Source organism: Acinonyx jubatus, chromosome B3 (assembly GCF_027475565.1).
Source record: "Acinonyx jubatus isolate Ajub_Pintada_27869175 chromosome B3, VMU_Ajub_asm_v1.0, whole genome shotgun sequence".
NCBI classification, from domain to species: domain Eukaryota; kingdom Metazoa; phylum Chordata; class Mammalia; order Carnivora; family Felidae; genus Acinonyx; species Acinonyx jubatus.
In genome coordinates this window covers 233264-252209 of record NC_069386.1, presented here as the reverse complement: position 1 = coordinate 252209, position 18946 = coordinate 233264, and the positions used below count along the sequence as shown (strand labels likewise).

Genomic DNA, 18946 nt, shown 5'->3' with positions numbered 1-18946 from the left:
CGGGGGGCTGGGAGGGACAGCCTGCTCCTGCCCCTGGTCTCCTGGATGTGTCGATGCACCACCCCAATCCCGCTTTCATGCTCACGCGGTGTTCTCGGTGTGTGAGCCCCGCTTTTTCACGTGGCCGCCTGCCTCTGTGTGTCCGTGTGCCTGCGTTCTCTCCTTAGGACCCCAGCCATTGGACTAGGACGCACCCTACTCTGATGGGATCTCTTCTTAGATAATTCCACCCGCAGGGACTCCGTTCCCCCATAAGTTCACATTCTGAGGCACCGGCGGCTGGGACCTCAACGTATGCACTTGGGAGGGACACGATTTAACCCATAACAGTATTTTTGAGGGTTATGCTCCTCCTCATTTTACTGATGGTAATTCTGTCTTTTCCTTTAGGAGAAAGAGTCACCTTTCCTATTTATTTTAGATCTTATCACAGTTGCAAGGAATAGTGTTCTGCAAGACTTCACTGACAGTCTTTACCACATACTGGCAACAGACGGGGGCTTTTGTGAGTTTCTAAAACGTTTTAATGTGTGATCTAACCTTAGCAGCTAAGGGGAGAAGACCTTCGCTGCATCCCACTTGGCCACATGGGCAGAACACACAGTGACCGGCCCCCGTGTACAACGGCCCCTCTGATCTCATGGGCCGCGGCCGGCAGTCAGACTCAGCACTGGCTTCCAAGGTGAGCCACGGGTGACAGGTGTTCTTGCGCATCATGGCTTTGGTTTCTCAAGATACGGCATTTGTTTTGGAACTCTGGAGAACCGAAGAGGCTCTCCTGTGTAGAATTAAAACGCAGATTGGAAGAGCAAGCAGGACTCAGGACTCAGCGACTGAGAGGCCATCCTGAGAAGATTCAGAAAGGCGTGGGGCCTCCATTCCCCCCCTCACAATAAGTGAAACTGTGCCAAGCCACAAAGCTGCAGATGGGTAAAAACCTGGGCTCTAGAACCTCACAGACTCACACTTGACAGCTGACCTGGTTTTAGATAAGAGATGGCTTGGTTACTAAATGGGAACTAAATGAAATCAGGTGCCTTCTGATATGATGTGGTAAAATGGACACATCACTCATGCAGCCTTCCTGCCAAAGGCGCATGGGCGACATTTAATCCTGAAGAAACAGCTGGGCGAGCCCACGGGGGGCCGTTACTGTTAACTGTGTCGGTGCCGTAAAGGAAAGTGAAACAGAGGGAAAGTTCCAGATTACAGGAGACAAAAGAGATGTGACATCGAAATGCAATGCTTGATCTTGGATTGGATCCTGGATTATTAAAAGAAGTTTCTAGAAAGGACAATATTGGGACAGCTGGCAAATTTTGAATATGTGTTATCAGTTAGAGAATAGCGTTATAAAATGTTAACTTGCCCGAAGGTGATCATGTCTCTGTGGCTGCGTAAGAGACTTCCTTGCTTTTAGGAGATACACGGTGCAGTTTTTAGGGCTGAGGGCTTGTCATCTGTGTAATTTACTCTCGGGTGGTTCAGGAAGAATGAGAATAAGAAATCACTAGGGTGGGTGACTATACTTAGCAATACTCTATTGTTACTTGAAAGTTGCTAAGAGAATAGATCTTAAAAGTTCTCACACAAAAAAGGTAACTATGTGAAGTGATGGATGTGTTAATGAACTTTACAGTAGTGATCATTTCCAAATATATATGTGTATCAAATCGTCGCATTGTACACCTTACATTTTCACAGTGTTATACGCCAACTACACCTCAAGCTGAAAAATAAACAAGTGCCCCAAATATTGGGGATCTTATTATGCAATATATAAATACATAGAGAGAGGTAGAGCAAACGTAACAAATGTTAACACTAAATAAATCTAGGTGACATGTGTAAGAAAGTCTATTGTAACTTTCTCATAACTCCTGTGTCCTTGAATTATTTTTTCCCAAATAAAAAGTTTAATTAAAGAAAAAACGGATGATCCTGCCCAGGACACCGATGTAGCACCAGACATCTTCGTAGAACGGAAACTTGAAAAAAATGTGTTGTGCAAAATTGTCTTTGAAGAATATGGATGTGGTTGGAAAAAATGCTTGGACTGATGCAGAGAGGTGAGGTCCCCATGGGCCGGCTGAAGGATCAATGGACACTTCCTGTCAGCGTTTGGCCTGTTAGGGGAGGCCCTCTTCTCTTTCCCTGTCAACTTCTTCATCTCTCTTCTAAATAAAAACTGAATACATATTTTCTAAATGTTGAAAGAAGAACCAAATTACTAGCTTTTCTTTTTAATCTGGTACTGCCCGTTGTACAACCTTGAACAAGTCATTTCATTCATTCCACAAACATTTATTTGGTACCTACTCTGTGCCAGGCACTATTTTAGATGCTGGGGACATAGCAAGAAATAACACGGATAAGGCATGTGCCCTCGTGGAGGGAATAGGCTAGTGCTATGTGGTGGACACTGGGGGGTTCCCAGTCTTACAGTTATTTCCTCTTCTTCCTTGCTAATGAAAACTCCAATTCTGTCCAAAAAGCAGTGTGTGAGGGAGAAAAAGCAACGAACATTACTACAGATTGGGAGAAAATATTTTCAAACCACATGTCTGACAAAAGACCACATTTTGACTTTACATTTAGAATGTATAAAGAACTCTCAAAAGTCAATAGAAAAAAAAAAGAAAAGAAAAAAATCACTCTAATTACAAAGTGGGCAAAAGACATGAACAGACATTTCACCAAAGAGGATACAGAGATGTCAAATAAGCACATGAAAAGGTATTCAGTTTCACTAGACCTTAGGGCAATACCGATTAAAGGCACGTGAGCTATCACTTCACACCTATCAGAATGGCTAAAATAAAAAATAGCGACATCACCAAACACTGGCAAGAATGTAGAACTGGATCACTCATATGTTGCTGGTAGGAATGTAAAATGGTACAGTCACTTCAGGAAAGTTTGGCAGTTTCTTTAAACACAAAATATGCAATTACAACTCCACAGTTGTATTCTTAGGCATTTATTACAGAGAAATAGAAATGTACGTTTATACAAAAACTTGCACGTAGGTGCTCATGGCAGCTTTATTCATAATAGCCCCAAATGGGAGACAGCCCAAATGTTTCTCAACGAGGGATGGATAAATTGTGGAACAGTCGTACGAGGGAATACTACTCAGCGATAAAAAGGAACAAGTTAATGATACAACAACCTGGATGGACCTCTAGGGAATGATGCTGAGTGGAAGAAAAAAAAAAAAAAGCCTAGGGTGCCTGGGTGGCTCAGTTGGTTGAGCATCCAACTCTTGATTTCCGCTCAGGTCATGATCTCACAGTTCGTGAGTTCAAGCCCTTCGTCGGGCTCTGCACCGACAGCATGGAGGCTGCTTGGGATTCTCTGTTTCCTTCTTTGTCTCTGCCCCTCCCTCGTTTGCATTGTCTCTCTCTCAAAATAAACTTAAAAAAAAAAGTCAACCCCAAAAGGTTATATACAGCATGGTTCCATTAGTATAACATTCTTGAAATGTCAAAATTATAGAAATGGAGAACAGATTCGTGGTTGAGCAGGGGGTCCGGAATGACGGAGTGCAGCCTAGATGGAAAATGGGTGTGATTCTAAAAGGGCAACAAGAGAGATCCTTGGAAGCATTCTGTATCTTCAGTATGGCCATGGTCATACAAGTCTACACGGGTGATAAAATCACGTACACCTGGCAAAGGAGTGGACGATGTAAGACTGCTGAGATCTGAATGAGGTCAAAGGAATGTATCAATGTCAATTTCCTATTTTGATTTTGTACTGTTACATTGGGGAAGACTGGGTGAAGACTATGCGGGTCTCTATTACTTCTTACAACTGCATTTAAATCTACAATTATCACAAAGGTTTTAAAATGGGTGAATTGAATCTCAATTTTTTTTTTTTTTTTTTTTAAGAAAGGCAGTGTGTCCAGCCACAAACACATGGTGATTGATCTAAGTTAGTTCTTCTCAGCAAGACATTCAGAAAATGGGAGTGTGTTCCTGGTTGTTACTATGGTGGAGGCACACTTTTGGCAATTAATGAATGTTAGATTACCTGCGCTCCACAGGACAGAATTGCACAAGAATCAGACAACCTCCCCCACTGAACACACTCCCAGATGTTTAGGATGGGTCACACACACACACACACACACAAATAATAACATATTTGCTACAATTATCTGAGCCTAAAAGTTAACCCCATTTACAAATAAAAGCAATTTGGGTATAGTTTTAATGTACACTGAATTATTGCACTGACAGAGAAGTGATTCTGCCTAAATCAGCTCCCTGAAAAAGGGTATGAACAATAGGTATGAGATACCAACCAGATCATGAAGGACTAAGTTAAACATGTAGACTTGTTCCTCCATTTGAACTGAGTCCAAGTCCTGAGGCACTTGGCGGCTGGATAATGTTGGGTAAGTTACTTAACTCTGAGTTTATCATCATGAAAAGGGAGATTACAATAGCACTCATGTCCTGGGTTCTTTTTGAGAAGATTGTCACAGTCATCCAGACAGGAAACGTTCAAATCTAGCCCCCAGTGGTAGCAGGGGAGTATGGTTGGAGAGGTGAATAAACTCATGGCCAGGTCTTGGGTCATGGATCAAAGGTACAGAGGTCAAGGATGACAGGCGGGTTTCTGGCTTGGGCAACTGGGTGGATGGTGGTACGTTTAGTGAGACAGGCAGTACAAAAACAATAGTGGGTTTTAGGGGGGAAATGAGGAGTTTAGTTTTGGAGATTTTGTCTGGGGTGTCTGTGGATGAGTCCAGTAGGTACTAGTATACACACCTCTGGGCTTAGGAGTTGTGTTTGGGTTACAGGTGGAATGGGAAGCATCAGCATGGAAGGGAAACGGTGAGGTGGGTCAGGGAGCTCAGAGAAGGGGCGCAAGAGCAGGGAGGGCCCTGGGGTCTGTTTATTTCCTGACGTTCAGTAGCTGGGCAGAGAAAGGGCACCCCTCAGGACAGGAAGGCTGGAGAACCGAGGTCAGCACGTGCAGCCACGCGACCTGGACCCGGCAGTTCCGGGGGGGGGGGGGGGCGTAGCGGGGCGGGGGGGGGGCGAGGGAGGCAGGACGAGCCCATGCAGCCCTTTCCGGCGCCCTGGCTGCCACAGGCTGGTACGGCGGCCGAGGGGGCCAAGAGCCCGAGGAGCGGAGGCGGAGGGACGCAGGGAGAGACCTCGCTCCGCAGTCGGCCGGGCCGGGGCTCCTGGAAGGCGCGCGGGCTCCACCTGAGCGCCCAGGTGAAGCCAGGCCAGTGTGCAGGGCAAGGCGGCTTTCCTGCGCCTGGTGTCCCGGGGTTTCCCAGGATTCCCCACGGGAACCCGCATGCCGCTCGACCCCACAAGCCCAATAGGACACCCGAGGCGGCCACAACCCTGTAACTCTAGCTCCGGGGCCAGGAGAACCGCCTTCCGGGAGCCCCGCCCCCTTGTCTTTCTTTGTTTCCTCGTCCGAAGATCTCGCGACAGTTGGGCGACAAATCCCGCGAGCGCTGGCCGGCCCGGCGCTGCGGCTCTCGCGGTGTTTGCGCGAGACTGCCCCTTTCCTGCTCCCCCGCCGGCCCGCCCGCCTTCCTCCCTCTCCCCGCCCGGCCTCCCCCGCCTTCCCCCGCGGGCCCCCTCCCCGCAGGGATACTATGGTCGCCGGCGATGGACGCCCCAGCTGCAGGTCAGTTTCCGCCCGCGGCCGCGCTTCCCCGCTCCGCTCGCCCGGGCCTGGCCGGCGGGCCGCGCGCCCCGGGCCCGCTGCCTTCGCCCCGGCCGGCCGGCCTGCGCGGGGCCCGCCGCTTGCCCGAGGCCGCTGCTCGGCGGCTCCGGGGTCGGGAGGGGCCGCCTGCCTTCCGGCCGCCCCCGTCCGCGGAGCCGGGGTGGGGGCGGGGTCTCCCTGCCGGGGGCTCGCGCCTCCGCGGGTGGACCCCCGCCGCTCGGCTGAGCCCCTCCCTGTGCCGCGGGCTCCGGCCCGGAGTGGTGGTGGGGGGAGGGGGAAGCGGTCAAGGCCGGGCTCCGGTCGGCCGGTCCCGGAGCACCCACTGCGGCGCGGGTCCCCCCCACCCCCCGTCTTCGTCCTCCACGGGGGAGGACGCGCTCCCGCTCCCACAGTGGGCCGGGGTGCTAACGCCGAGGGTCCTGCCCACCCACCGCGATGAGTCTGCACAAAAGATCCGCAGGCTCTGCTCCCGGGAACGCTGCGAGCTGGGAACGCTCCGCGGAGACCCCCGGGTCTCTGACTTCTTGGTTCGCTTCACTCTCCTTTAGGGGGAAATTCTGTTGTTCGTTTGTACTTTGGATCTGCAGACCTGGCAGGGTCTTACCGGACAAGTTTCTTGTTTTCGTGTGGTTTTGATTTTATCCATGTTGCCCAACACTCTGTAAAAATCTCTTTCGATTATTTGAAAACAAATAAACAACAACCAAAAAACCCCAACCCTTGTCATTGTGGCGTTCTCAGAGTGTTCTGTCTGTACTTAGCATTTTTCAGGACAGGGCCTCCCCCGAACAAACGCCTGTACATCATTTAAATCATTCTTATTTCTCCTCTCTGGGTATTCTTTGTTGCCACTTTTCAGGAGTTCGTTACTTCAGCTGTTTTTATGTGACAAGAATCATGCTTTGAACTTTGTTGTCCAATACAGTGGACCCTAGCCGTGCGTGATTATTTAGGTTGAAATTAATTAAAGTTAAGTTTTAAAATTCATTTCCTCCATGGCTATGGCTGCATTTCAGGTAGCCACGTGTGGCTGATTGGCTCCCTTATTGGACACTGCAAATATGGAACGTTTCCACCATTGCAGAAGATTTTAATGGACAAAGCTGGTTTCTGTTTGTTTTCACTTTGTGTTAAGGTACTTAGTAGCTGTGTTTCATGAAACCATAATTTTTTTTCAGGATACGCCTTTGAGTACCTTATCGAAACATTAAATGACAGCTCACGTAAGAAGTTCTTCAATGTACCTAGACTTGGAGGCACCAAGTATGGTAATGTTGCTTAAATTTTCGGGGTGGGGGGGAGGGATTTAGTTTCCAATAATAAAACTGCATTTGTTAAGCTCAGCTGAAGAAATTTTAAATTTACTCCCACCATGTTGTAACAGGTAAGCCTACACATACCTGTAACATTTTAAAATCTCCTGTTGGGACTTTTGTTTGAGGGAGGGTATAAGTCCATACCTTAACTTCTCATTTAAAAATGTAAGTTCATTTAGCAGGGTTTTTTTTTTCCGCAGAGAAACTATTTAAAAAACAAAACAAAACCTGACTGATGATATTCTATACCTATCATACCCATGCTTTAGTTTTTCACGTGAACAGTGCCCACCATTCTTTACCTGCTGTACTTGAATCGGAACCGTCAACAGGGCCCGCTGATGTGAGTTGTTCTCCAGGGCATGGCTTGCCCTGGCCTGTGCACCAGCACCGTTGCCAGACCTTTGCAGGTGCCTGACCACGGTCAAACCCTTCACTGAGAGCTCAGAAGACTGAATTTGCCTCAACCCTAGGGTATCTGTTGGAAGTCTTGACTCTATGGACAATTGAAAACTGAACCAGCCAATGAAGAGAAGACCTGTTTGGAAGAGTGTTTTTTGTTTGGATTTTTCAGTGAAAACTACTGAAAAGATAAATGCGAAATCGATTGCAGTGCGTTTTGGAGGGAGCTTTTCTTTTAATCTTTTCTTCTTATAGTCTTTAAGAAGATTGCTTTTGTGATCTTCCTGTAGATTTTGATGTGTCTAAATATTGTAGACTGCCACTGGCAGTTTTTCGTGTACATCATGAGAATATTTCAATTTTTGGAGAAGAAACCTATCTTAGAACCAGGTTGCCTTTTAAAAATAAAAGGTTCTCCAAAATGGGAGCAGTACCCTTTACCTTACATCTTTGGGTGCGGTGGTTTGTATTAGGAGAGGCTGGTGGTTTTCTTAGTGTCGTATGTCTTTAATTCACATTTCTTTTATTCTTTCAGTGATGGTGAATTTTTAAATCTTGAACAGGGAACAGCTAAAGTGCTTATGTATAAGAAAGATCTTCTATTTCCCTTTACTTTCAAATATCTAGTGATTCTGGCCTAGAAGTTTCTTAACCCATATTTTATAGCTTAACGATTGAAAGAACATATGTGCGGATATTTTAAAAATTAAGTATGAATTCTTTCTGTGGATGATATGTGGGAATGTGCCCATTGGAAAATGGCCTGTATTTCCAAAATGCAGACAATCAGTAGGAAACTATCAAAAATAACTAAAATGTTTTGAAAGAGAATGGTTAATAACACAAAAGCTAAATTTTCTCTGGAAAATAAGTTTTCGTGGCCATCCGGATAACTGAGTTCCAGAACACCGAGGTGTTTATAACCATGAAAAAAATAATAAAACACCTGTAAATACAACTGCCTTCAAAACAGAAATTTGGTTTTTATTTCCATGGGATTAAAGCTCTGTTTTATTCATGGAGTGGTTATTAGGAAAGGTTTATTAATAATTAGTACCTTCTTAGTCTTCACTTGGGGGAATAAAATCGGAAAGAAGTGACTTGGGAAGACAGGAGTCGCTTCAGTGGAGGGTTGTTTTGCTTGTTTATCATCAGAACAAAGAGTCTTTGTTGCACTTCTGGAGGGACCATGTTGGGTGGCCTTCCAGAGATGTGCTTAGGGGACCCCGCTTTGTAGTCACCGGGGTTTGGGACCGCGGTCTTCTCTGCTCCTGTCCCTCATTCTGATGCCCGCCAGGTGGAGCATGACAGCTGTAATGACTTAACTCTTTCGAGCCCCTCTCCTGAGCTCCCTGCATGCTGTGTCAGGAATGCCTGCGTCGAGCTGAGAACCTGCTGTACAGTGACTTCCGCACACAGGTGGTTTCTCCCGTGTAACAGGAACTCTAGATTTGGGCAGACGGGGACCTTATAGCACCAGTGCCAGCAAGGATCCAGGCTTCTTTTTTTTTCTGTTTTGCCTTCGTTGTTTTGGTCACAAAGAGCCGCTGCACCTCCAGACATTGTGCCTGTCCTCGGCAGCTTGAAGGGCAGCAGAGGGAGAAAAGCCCTCTGCTTTTGCCTGTATCTCCTTGGCCAGGTCGGTGGCCCCTGTCCACTTCGGGGAGGCTGAAGGTCAGAATAGGTGGCTTTCCAGCTTTTACAGTAGATGCGGCAAGGGAGAAAGGGTTGAAGTGGTTGGGGAGTGAGCCAGCCTGGATTCTTCCTTACTCTGTCTGTCTTTCCATAGAGCACAACATAAATGACTTCACTTCTGTGGGTTTTTTGTTTTATTGCCGTTTGATCTTTTTGCTTCCCAGGTTTATACTCATGGTGTCTTTGTGGAAGTGGACACATCCTGCACATTGATTTCACTTCGATCTTCTATAAGTTCCTTGGCAAATCGCCTTTTTAGTGATCGGGAGCTGCCTGTCAGGCGCTCCAATGCACAGATTACAGCCTTCGAGATTTTGAGTAACTCTGTTACACATCTCTGGATGTTTCCAAGGAGGGGAGAAATCACTGTTCCCTGGGACAGTCGGACTGCTTTCTGAAGGAACTAGGACTTGAATTAATACTGAACAGACGGGTCATGCAGGACAGTCAGCACATAGGGAGTGAGAACGGTCAGCAGTTAATAGAACAAGCGGAAGGGGAAGTGTTGAGGAAGGGGGAGGACAGTGCAAAGACTGGCCTGGCGGTGGTGAGCGTTTCAGAGCGGCTGTCGCTGAGCACGGGGTGTTCGGCTGGAGTAGAGCCCCGGGCCCCTTCTTTATTTCAGGCCAGCTCATTCACCCTCTTTCCCTTCCTGACTGCTTCACTACTGTCCTGTAGTAGAGCCGAGGCTTACTTTTCCACATCCTAACCTAGCCTCTGAAAAAGCCTATTTTTTAGGAGAGTTTTTATTGTTTATAAGATGTTAGACTGGGTCTGAGGAACGCAAGAAGACAACACTTCAGGCAGTGCAGAAACTGTCATTTTAACCTGTGGGTACAGATACACATAAATGTGCTACTTTGAAGAGAAATACGGTGTGTGTGGTTTCGTAACCTTTTTTTGTTTGTTTACTTGCTGTATCATGAGCATCTTTCCATGCCTTGGAATACGAGTATCCCTTGCTATCTGATCCTCTGGTTTCTGAGTCTGGGAGCGTGAGTTCAGGTAGCAAGGATACCTATACTCCTCAGCAGCCTCCGGCGGCTGCACCGTACTGCCTGTGTGAATGCATAATAGTTTGGTGAGCTTCTCACCAGCTCTTCCCTATTTATAAATAAAGCTGCTGTGTGTGTGTGTGTGTGTGTGTGTGTGTGATATTTAAATTTTGATGCAAGCTTGTCATTAGCTTCATTGGTTTGAAAGCGTGCCATTCCCTCCACCTTCATCAGCATTTTTCTTTTTCACTGTGTACTGCGTGTTCCAGGCTTTACCCTTGATTTAAGGAACAAAAACTCAAGGAAAGATGTGGTTTCCACACATCCAAAGACGAAGGAAGAAAGCCGTCAGTCCTCATGGGAACCAGGATTTCTAAAGCCAGAGGCTGTTCTTGTCACTTGAAGGCTGCCAGTCTTTTTATCTGTGTTTCTTTTTGAATGTCTACCCTCTAGTCGTCTGTAGCCCACTTACTCATTTTATGTGATGCCCAGTGTAGCCGCTGCTGGTCGTTACATTAGGATTGTTTTACCAGCCACTTAAGACTGTACCTGTGGCTGACTTTTTCCGCCTATGGTTTTAACCTAGCTTGGCTGGCTTGTCACAGGTCTGTTGCTGGAGTAGTTCTCTTGCTGGAAGGGACACAAGTCCGTGTTTTCTGATCTTGTCTCTGCACTGGACTCTGGAAAGGGCTGTGAGTTGGGTTAGCAGCAAAATAGTTTGCTTGTAAAGTTTACACATGGTGCAGAACTTTCTGAGGGTTACTTTCACCTAACATGACTTTTGTTATGACTTTTGTACCTGACTATTGTTCAGGTACAGCTGCATATTCACTCCCCCTCCACATTTTGTCCAAGGGCTTGTTGATTTTAACTTTGCTTTTGTTGACGTTTTGTGTTCTAGATTTGGCCTTTTGGGTGGCACAGAACAGACCCCTGCTACCTCAAGTGAAGAAAGATTTATCGTAATAGTGCAGAGCTCCCTGGCCGGTGAAAGGTGGCTGTATCTGAAGAAAATGCACATGGGCCAGAATTGAGGAAGTTCTTTATTTTTCCTCTCAAGGCTTCAGATTTCTGCCCCCTCAAATCTTCTGCCCCCTCTGCTTCATTGCAACCCAGCGTCCTTTGCCCACTAACTTTAGATGTGGCCCCAAATGGCAGCCTCAGTCTCTAGGTTAGCTCTTAACACCTTTCTGGTCACTCTGTGTCCTGATTGCAAATCCCTGGGACAGGGACATCATTGTCCTAGGGTATTTTTTTCTCCTCAGACTGTAGGTCACTGACCTGTCCGGCCCTGGCTCTCGCTTGCGCGTGGCAGCCAGGGAGGTCCTGGGACACAGAGGGCCGTCTACACCACGGGTGGCGGTTTGCACAGTGTCACAGAGCGTGTCTGTTGGGTTAGCAGCTGGTGCCGGGTTGTGTGCCTGCCAGGGGTGCCTGAGGACAGTGCACGTGTGTGCGCTTTCCTCCATAGTAGGTGCTGCTTTTCTTATTTTCTCCACCTTGTCAGTCAGTGGGCGAAAATAGTCTTGAAGAAGCAGGAATCTTCTCTCTGCCTTCTTAAATTTCATTCGTGGCAGTAGTGTGTGCGTGTGTCTTAAAGGTCACAGTTCTTTATTGGAAATCTGTCCCGCCTAGTACTAGTTAGAGACAGAAACGATACCTTGACTCTAATCAGACACAGATAGGAGTTAATCCTGTTGCCAGATCTGAGGGGGTTACAAGACTTCGTAGAACTGGTCCAGGCCTCTGGCCTTGACCAGGGTTTTTAGGTCCACCCCCTAGCCACTCCAGTGGGTTCTCCACCCCCTTAGCCCTCTTTCTCAGTCTGGACTGCAGTCTAAAGTACTGGGGCCTGGTTGGCTCAGCGAATAGAGCGTGTGACTGTTTAAAGTTTATTTGCTTATTCAGAGAGAGAGAGAGAATCCCTCTGTCAGCGCAGAGCCTGACACGGGTCTCGATCCCGTGAATCATGAGATCACGACCTGAGCCGAGATCACGAGTTGGACGCTTACCCGACTGAGCCCCCCAGGCGCCCCAGGCATGTGACTCTTGTTCTCAGGGTTGTGAGTTTGAGCTCCATGTTGGTACCCAGAGCTTGCTTTACATACATACATACATACATATATACATACATACATACATAAATATTGTGTATATATATTATATATATATATATCAGGCAGAGGAGTAGAGTCTGGCCAGGAAACACAGTCCTGCCAGAAGGTGTTAAGGACTGGAAAGGATCTAAAATTTACCCTCCTTTCAAGTTAACAAGTTAGCCTGACGTACTTTCATAGATGCTGACGGAAGACACGAGACTCTCAGAGACAACGGGTGGCTTATTACCCACGGCAAAGCGGGATCCATAGTACCAGCATGCAGGCCCCCGTTCTTACAGGTGACTCTGAAGAGGGCCAGGTGATGCGCGCACACGGAATGGTTGTGTTACAAAACGGGAGCTCGGACTTAGGGAACCCAGGTCTGTTGTAATGGAGAGTAGGCGTGCCTGCCCTTTGCTCCAGAAGGAGGCGCTGTCTGTCTGCCAGGGCTATTCAGTGTTTCACCGTTGTTTAAAGAATAGTCTGGAACTATTACTGCGTGTGCTCGAGAGTCATGCTGAAATGTGAGGCGGGAGACACAGACGAGCAGAATGGTGTTGAACTAGTCCCGGAGAGTTTCATGAGGGAGGGATGAGTAGCCCTGTCGAGTGTTGCTGAGAGGGGCTGTTTTGTTGGCGTTTGAGGATAGGAATCGGATTGGCGTGGGCTGAACAGTGTGTGGAAGTCTAGAGAAGCAGATGTTGGGAATCTAAGTGACTCTCAGAAAGCTTCACTGAGAGTTTGAAGAAGGAAGTACCTGGAGGCCGTGTGTGTGTGACCTGGAGCTAGAGGCTGTTCATTGGAAGGACCCGAAAGAAAGGGCCAGATCGCAGGCGAAGGAGACAGGGTGATGGATGACTCAGGGTGCTGAGGTGTGCCCACAGGGACGGGAGGCAGAGCTCCTCCAGAGAGGTTGGCACTTAGTGGGAGCTGCGCAGCCGTCTTCTTGGGGCAGGAATAACCCCGAGGTGGCCGTGCGCGTGGGTGTAGCGGGACGGGTTGCGGTGGGGTGTGGGGCCGGGTCTTGGACGAGGAGAGTGGACGACGTGCGGATTATTGGGGAGATCGGGGAGACGGGCATGAGAGACGCGGCAGAACCTCTGGGTGAACAGGGAGGACCCAGCCGAGGCTGCAGCACGTATTCACGCTGCTTCCAGTTTATCCCGTTACTGTGGGTTTCTTTTTCTCTCCCGCCTTCACGTGTCACCGCCATTAAAACCCCATCGAGCTGTTTCACACCCCCTGGAATGGGTATTCCATAAAAAATAGATTAAGGACCTTCGTACATTGCTGGAACGTACAGTGGTGCAGCCCCTTTGGAAAACCACTTGGCAGTTTCTTAAAATGTTAAACATACATTTACCATATGACCGAGCAATTCTATTCTTAGGAATCTTCTCAAGAGAAATAAAAACAGTTATCCACACAAAGATCCGCAAATGATCCGAGTGGCGTTATTCACGATGGCTAAAAATTGCAAACAACGTAACGTGCTACTGCGTGGACGTGCTCGGGAGCACACTCAGTGAAGGAAGCCGGACACCCTAAGAGACCTGATTGTATGATTCTGTCAGTATGAAATGAGCCAGAGACAACAGAGCTAGAGACAGAAGTGGCTGTGTGGTTTCCTGAGGTGGGAGAGGAGAGGACAGGGACTGCCAATGGGTGGGAGGGGCCGATGGAGTGATGAAATGTTCTAGAACAGGTGCTGATTGTACAACTCAGTAAATCTAGGATTGAATGGTGTGCTTGGAGAGGGTGATTTTCACGATGGGCAAAATATGCCTCAGTAACATTATTTTTTTTAAGTTTATTTTGAGAGAGTGTGAGCAGGGGAGGGGCCGAGAGGGAGAAAGAGAGAATCCCAAACAGCCTGAGCGGTCAGCGCAGAGCCCCATACGGGGCTCGAACTCACAAACTCTGAGATCGTGACCTGAGGCGAGATCAAGCGTAGGACGCTCCAGGCGCCCCAACGGTGATGTTATTTTTGAAACAGAAAGAAGAGTTCTTAGGAAAGTGGTGTGGGGTTCACTGCCCGAAGGACACGTTGGTGTTTTGGCGGCCGCTAGGATGAAAGAACGAAGGGGTGAGTGAGTGGGGGTCTGGGAAGCGAGTAGGGCCTGAAGTGCGAAGGTGAGGGGGTCCATGGGTGGGCGGCGCGGGGGGCGGAGAAGGCGACGTTCCACCGTGTTGGAGAACCGCCCGGGTGAGTGGGGATCACAAAGGCCCTGAGGTGCGCGGACTTTAATTAAAGATGGTGTGGTCGGAGCAGGAGTGTGCGCGTGGAGGCGGTAGGGAGAAAGGGAAGGAGACCCTGGGGCCTTCCTGAACTTCGCACCTGCTTCAGAGGGGGGGTGTGGGGTTAACCAGAGCGTCTGCACCCGGGTTTCCACACCAGCTAGGCTACCCGCTGTGGCTGTGGCTCTGGCTCTGGGCTGTCTACCTAGAGGCTCGCGTTGAGGATTGAACGAGATGACGTAGGCAGAGCGCCTCAACCTCTCCTTGGTGGGTCCTAAATAAATAACTGCATGTGTCATTGTGAGAGCAGTCGAGGAAGAGAATTGTAGGACTTTTTACTGCCTAACAGCCCGAAAGCGTTGTGCCTAAAGGACGACGTGTGTAAACACGCGTTAACCTCTCCTGGCTCCTGGGGGTCAGGACCTGAGGGTGGCGCGGTTGAATGGTTGTGGCCGGAGGGTTTGCCCCCGGGGCAGTGCAGCCCCGCTCGCACGCTGGCCCCGGGCCCCGGTTTTATCCCTCACGGGCCTCTCCTCGCTGCCGCGGGATTGCCCTCGGAACGGGCTTTGGCTTCCCCCGGAGTGAGTCCGGGAGAGCAAGGCCGAGGCTGGAGCACTTTCGTAGGTGGCCTTTGAAGTCCGTGCTGTCGCCTCCGCCACGCTCTGCCGCTCACACAACAGCCGGTGTCCAGTGTGGAAGGTGGCGCGACAGTGGATGCCGGCGGGGTGGGGGGGGGGGAGATCCTAGTACTGTCTTGGGGACCAGCTGGAAGTGAGGCCGGAGAGAAATGAGCAGTTGTTTCTGTCGGAGGGACGGGTCGGATGCGCCTGTCTTTCTCACAGTCGGCCGCTGGTACTTACTACAGATTCAGGCAGATTTGCAAGTTAGTGCTTGTTAGTGACAATTGTCCAGTTGACGTTTGTGACTCCTTTTGTTTTTAAAGCACTCTTATTTGACAGCTGCTTTTAAATTTAATGTTAACATTCAAATGATGAACGATGAATCAAAAACATGGAGGTCGCTAGGATCATGACTAAACAGTAGCCCCTTGCGCCGCCCTCCATTTCTGCTCTGCAGAGATCTTTCGTTCCCATGGTTATTTCTCACGATGATCTCCTCCGCGTTACTAAGTCGCCTTGCTTATATAGCTGTTTTCTTTTTCTTTTTTTTTCTAAAGTTTTTTTTTTTTTTTTAAGTAATTTCTACACCCGACGTGGGGCTCAAACTCCCAAGCATGCGATCAAGAGTCACTTTACCAACTGAGCCACCAGGTGCCCCTGGTTTTTGATTTTCCAGTTTTAGACTTCACTAACTTTCTGTTGGGGAAAATAAGAAGTTGGCACTTTTCTTTTCCATATATCCCATGTACTTCTTAGTTATTACAGTTACGATTTTTGGCCAAGTCTGTAGTCCACACTTAGGTTATCATGGCTGTAAATGTTCTGGCCAGGCCACGTAGCAGGTGATGACTGCGTCTCGTCTCTTGCGACTTTGTATTTTTTCCTGGAAGTAATGATGGTCTTTTTTTGTTCACTGAGTTTTCTGAGTCTTTGTCAATAATTCCTCTCCACAACTTCCAGAAGAACTCTACCCTCTGCCCTACCCTTAGGTGGTCTGGCAGTTAATTTTTCCCCTTCTCTCTCCCTTGTTTTTTAGATTTTCTTCTTATTATTTTTTTTTATTTTTGAGAGAGAGAGAAAGCATGAGCAGGGTAGGGACAGAGAGACAGAGAGACACAGAATCTGAAACAGGCACAGAGCCTGATGTGGGGCTCAAGCCCACAAACTGCGAGATCATGGTCTGAGCTGAAGTCGGACACTTCACAGACTGAACCACCCAGGCTCCCCAGTTTTCCCCTCCTCTTGGCAGCGTCCCCCCCCCCCCCCCCCCCCGGCCTTGCTCTTTGCCCCACGGGACACTGACCGCAAGTCAAGTGACTTGCACGGCCACAGCCTGGCCCGGAAGGGTCCCCATTCTTGCCTGTGCTACAGACCCACGTCCCGGACTGTGTGCTTTTGTGTTCCCCTGGGGAGGACGGCGTCTGCCGCCTGCACACTTGATTGAGGGCTGGCCTGTGCAGAGAGCTCTAGGTTGGAGACCATCCTCACTGGGAGCTCGGAAAGCTCTGTCCCATTGCCTCTGAGCCCCTCACGCTGCCCCTGGGAAGGCCCGGGCTGCCTGCGGCCCAGTGCTCACCTTGCCCCTCCTCTGGGTCTGTCCATCGTCCCTGCACTGTCTTCGTAAATTTGTTCGGTTCTGCTTCTCTCTTTGTTCCTGTTCATAATTTTATCTCTTTATTATTATCTCAGTGGGTTTCAAAGGAAATGGAGATACTTCGCTGGAGTTTGTCATATGTTGTTACAAATGTGATTAAATGCTTTCTATGAAGATCTTCAAACAAAAAATATTCCTGATACTGTTTTTCCAGAATAATTAGCCGTATCCAAGACTGATCTTGTGCATTTGCTTTTGTGATGTTTCCCTTCTCATTATTTCCAAATGTTCTAATAGAAAATTTTCTCCCCTGCAGTTCCTCTTGATTTGGGGGACTTTGTTCTGTTTCTGACTGAGGTAGGATGAGAACTAACATTTCTCCAGAACTACTCTTTGTTGTAGGGTTGAGGGCTGCACGTGAGCCTGATGCCCACATCTCTGTTAGGTGTCTGGTGTTCTGTTGTCAGGCAGAACACGAGTCCGCTCAAGTCCCTGTCCTCAGGTCAGACCTATAGTAAGAGCGGATACAGGCTCTCAGTCTTGTGTTTCTGGCTGTGTGGCCCTTGTCTCTTCCCTTACAACTTCTTTATCTCTAACTTGTGGAGTTAAAATCTCAATCCTAAAAGTAGGGAGAAAACAGTAACCCAGTATGTATTTGTCAGCTCCCTATTGACATTTTGCCGATCTTTTGTTTAAAATATTTCACCATTTGTGTAACCTATATCTCTGACCTTTGAAAAGGACCTTAAAAGGTAATACTCTCAGTAGGGTTCCTGGGTGACTCAGTTGGTTAAACGTCTGACGTCAGCTCAGGTCATGATCTCATGATTCATGAGTTCGAGCCCCATGTCAGGCTCAGAGCCTGGAGCCTGCTTCCGATTCTGTGTCTCCCTCTCTCTCTGCCCCTCCCCCGTTCATGCTCTGTCTCTCTCTGTCTCAAAAATAAATAAAACGTTAAAAAAAAAAAAAAAGAGTCAGATTCTTAACCAACTGAGCCACCCTGGTGCCCCTCAATGGGAATTTTTAAAAATTTGTTAAAGACTTTTACACAGTTTAGGGATGTTTTAATTATTGTATTTAATTCTGATTTTCTGTGCTTTTCAGTTTTTCTTGGTCTTCCCTGAATATTAGATACTTGTCTGGCTCGTGTACCCAAATCAGTGCAACTCTTGTATGAAGAGTTTCTTCAGAACCTTGGCTTACATATAGGAAAGTTGAATTTATAGAAAGCCTGGTATTAACGTGAACAGTGTTTTCCTCCGTGTTTACTCCGTTTTTTTTAATTGAGAAAACAGCGCATCCCTGTCTTTAACTTTTTGCTGTTGTGATTTTTACAGTACGTAGGTAAGACTGTTCCCTTGTTAATAGTGATCTTCTCTTCCGAATCAGATGTCCTGCCTTACTCAATACGGGTCCTGTTGGAAGCTGCTGTGCGGAACTGTGACGGCTTTCTGATGAAAGAACAGGATGTCATGAACATCTTAGACTGGAAAACCAAACAACGCAATGTTGAAGTGCCCTTTTTCCCAGCCCGTGTTCTTCTTCAAGATTTTACGTGAGTGGTAGAGCATTTCCTTTTTATTTATTTAAAAAGTATTTATTTATTTAAAGGGAGAGAGAGAGCATGCGCTGGGAGGGGCGTTGGAGGGGGGGAGAGAGACAGAGAATCCCAAGCAGATTCTGAGCTGACAGTGCAGAGCCTGATGTGGGGCTCGAGCCCATGAACCATGAGATCAGGACGTGAGCTGAAATCAAGAGTTGGACGCTCAACCGACTGAGCCATCCAGGCCTTCTGAACATTTCCTTCTTAAAATTCAAACTCCGTGATGGTTGGCTCTGCAGTTTTTAATTCTGAAGATCAGTCTGTAAATTTAAAGAATTGTCTTTTCTAAACTAAATAAATTCATTAAAAAGTAGGCACTTGTTTCTTATACACTCTGTCGAAAAACTCTTTTTGCTGAACTGCCTGCTTGTCTTTAGCTAGTGAGTGGCTTGTCAGACTTAGCACATCCAGAGATTGATTGCCCAGCAGCCACACCTGTCCCTTTCCAGGTCTCTTCTGTCGTAGGAAATGCCCTATAGCCTCCATGCATGTAGGGCAGAGATCCAGGGGTTGACCTTGACACCTCTCTTCCCACTGTGTGTAATCCACGCTGTCCACAAGTTCCACAGACTCTACCTTTCAGACGTGTCCTCTTACCATTTCCACCACTATCCTGGTCCTGGCCCCGTTCTCTCTTACCTGGACTACAGCTGTTACAGTCTCTAGCCTGTGTCCCTGCTT

General features: G+C 47.9%; 1 protein-coding gene across 2 annotated transcripts in view; it reads left to right on the top strand.

The window, feature by feature from the left end:
* Window positions 1-5506: 5506 nt before the first annotated feature.
* Window positions 5507-18946, top strand: part of IREB2 (iron responsive element binding protein 2) — a 44745-nt gene continuing 31305 nt past the window's right edge. Inside the window, exons 1-3 of one of the 2 annotated variants that reach the window (XR_008298876.1) lie at window positions 5507-5664; window positions 6882-6971; window positions 18052-18217. Coding sequence is in view for 1 of the 2 variants with exons in the window: in XM_027068325.2 (XP_026924126.2) it covers window positions 5646-5664; window positions 6882-6971; window positions 18052-18217 (275 nt within the window). In the remaining variant the exon portion in view is untranslated. The remainder of the gene's footprint in view (window positions 5665-6881; window positions 6972-18051; window positions 18218-18946) is intronic. The other variant, XM_027068325.2, reaches the window with a different exon arrangement.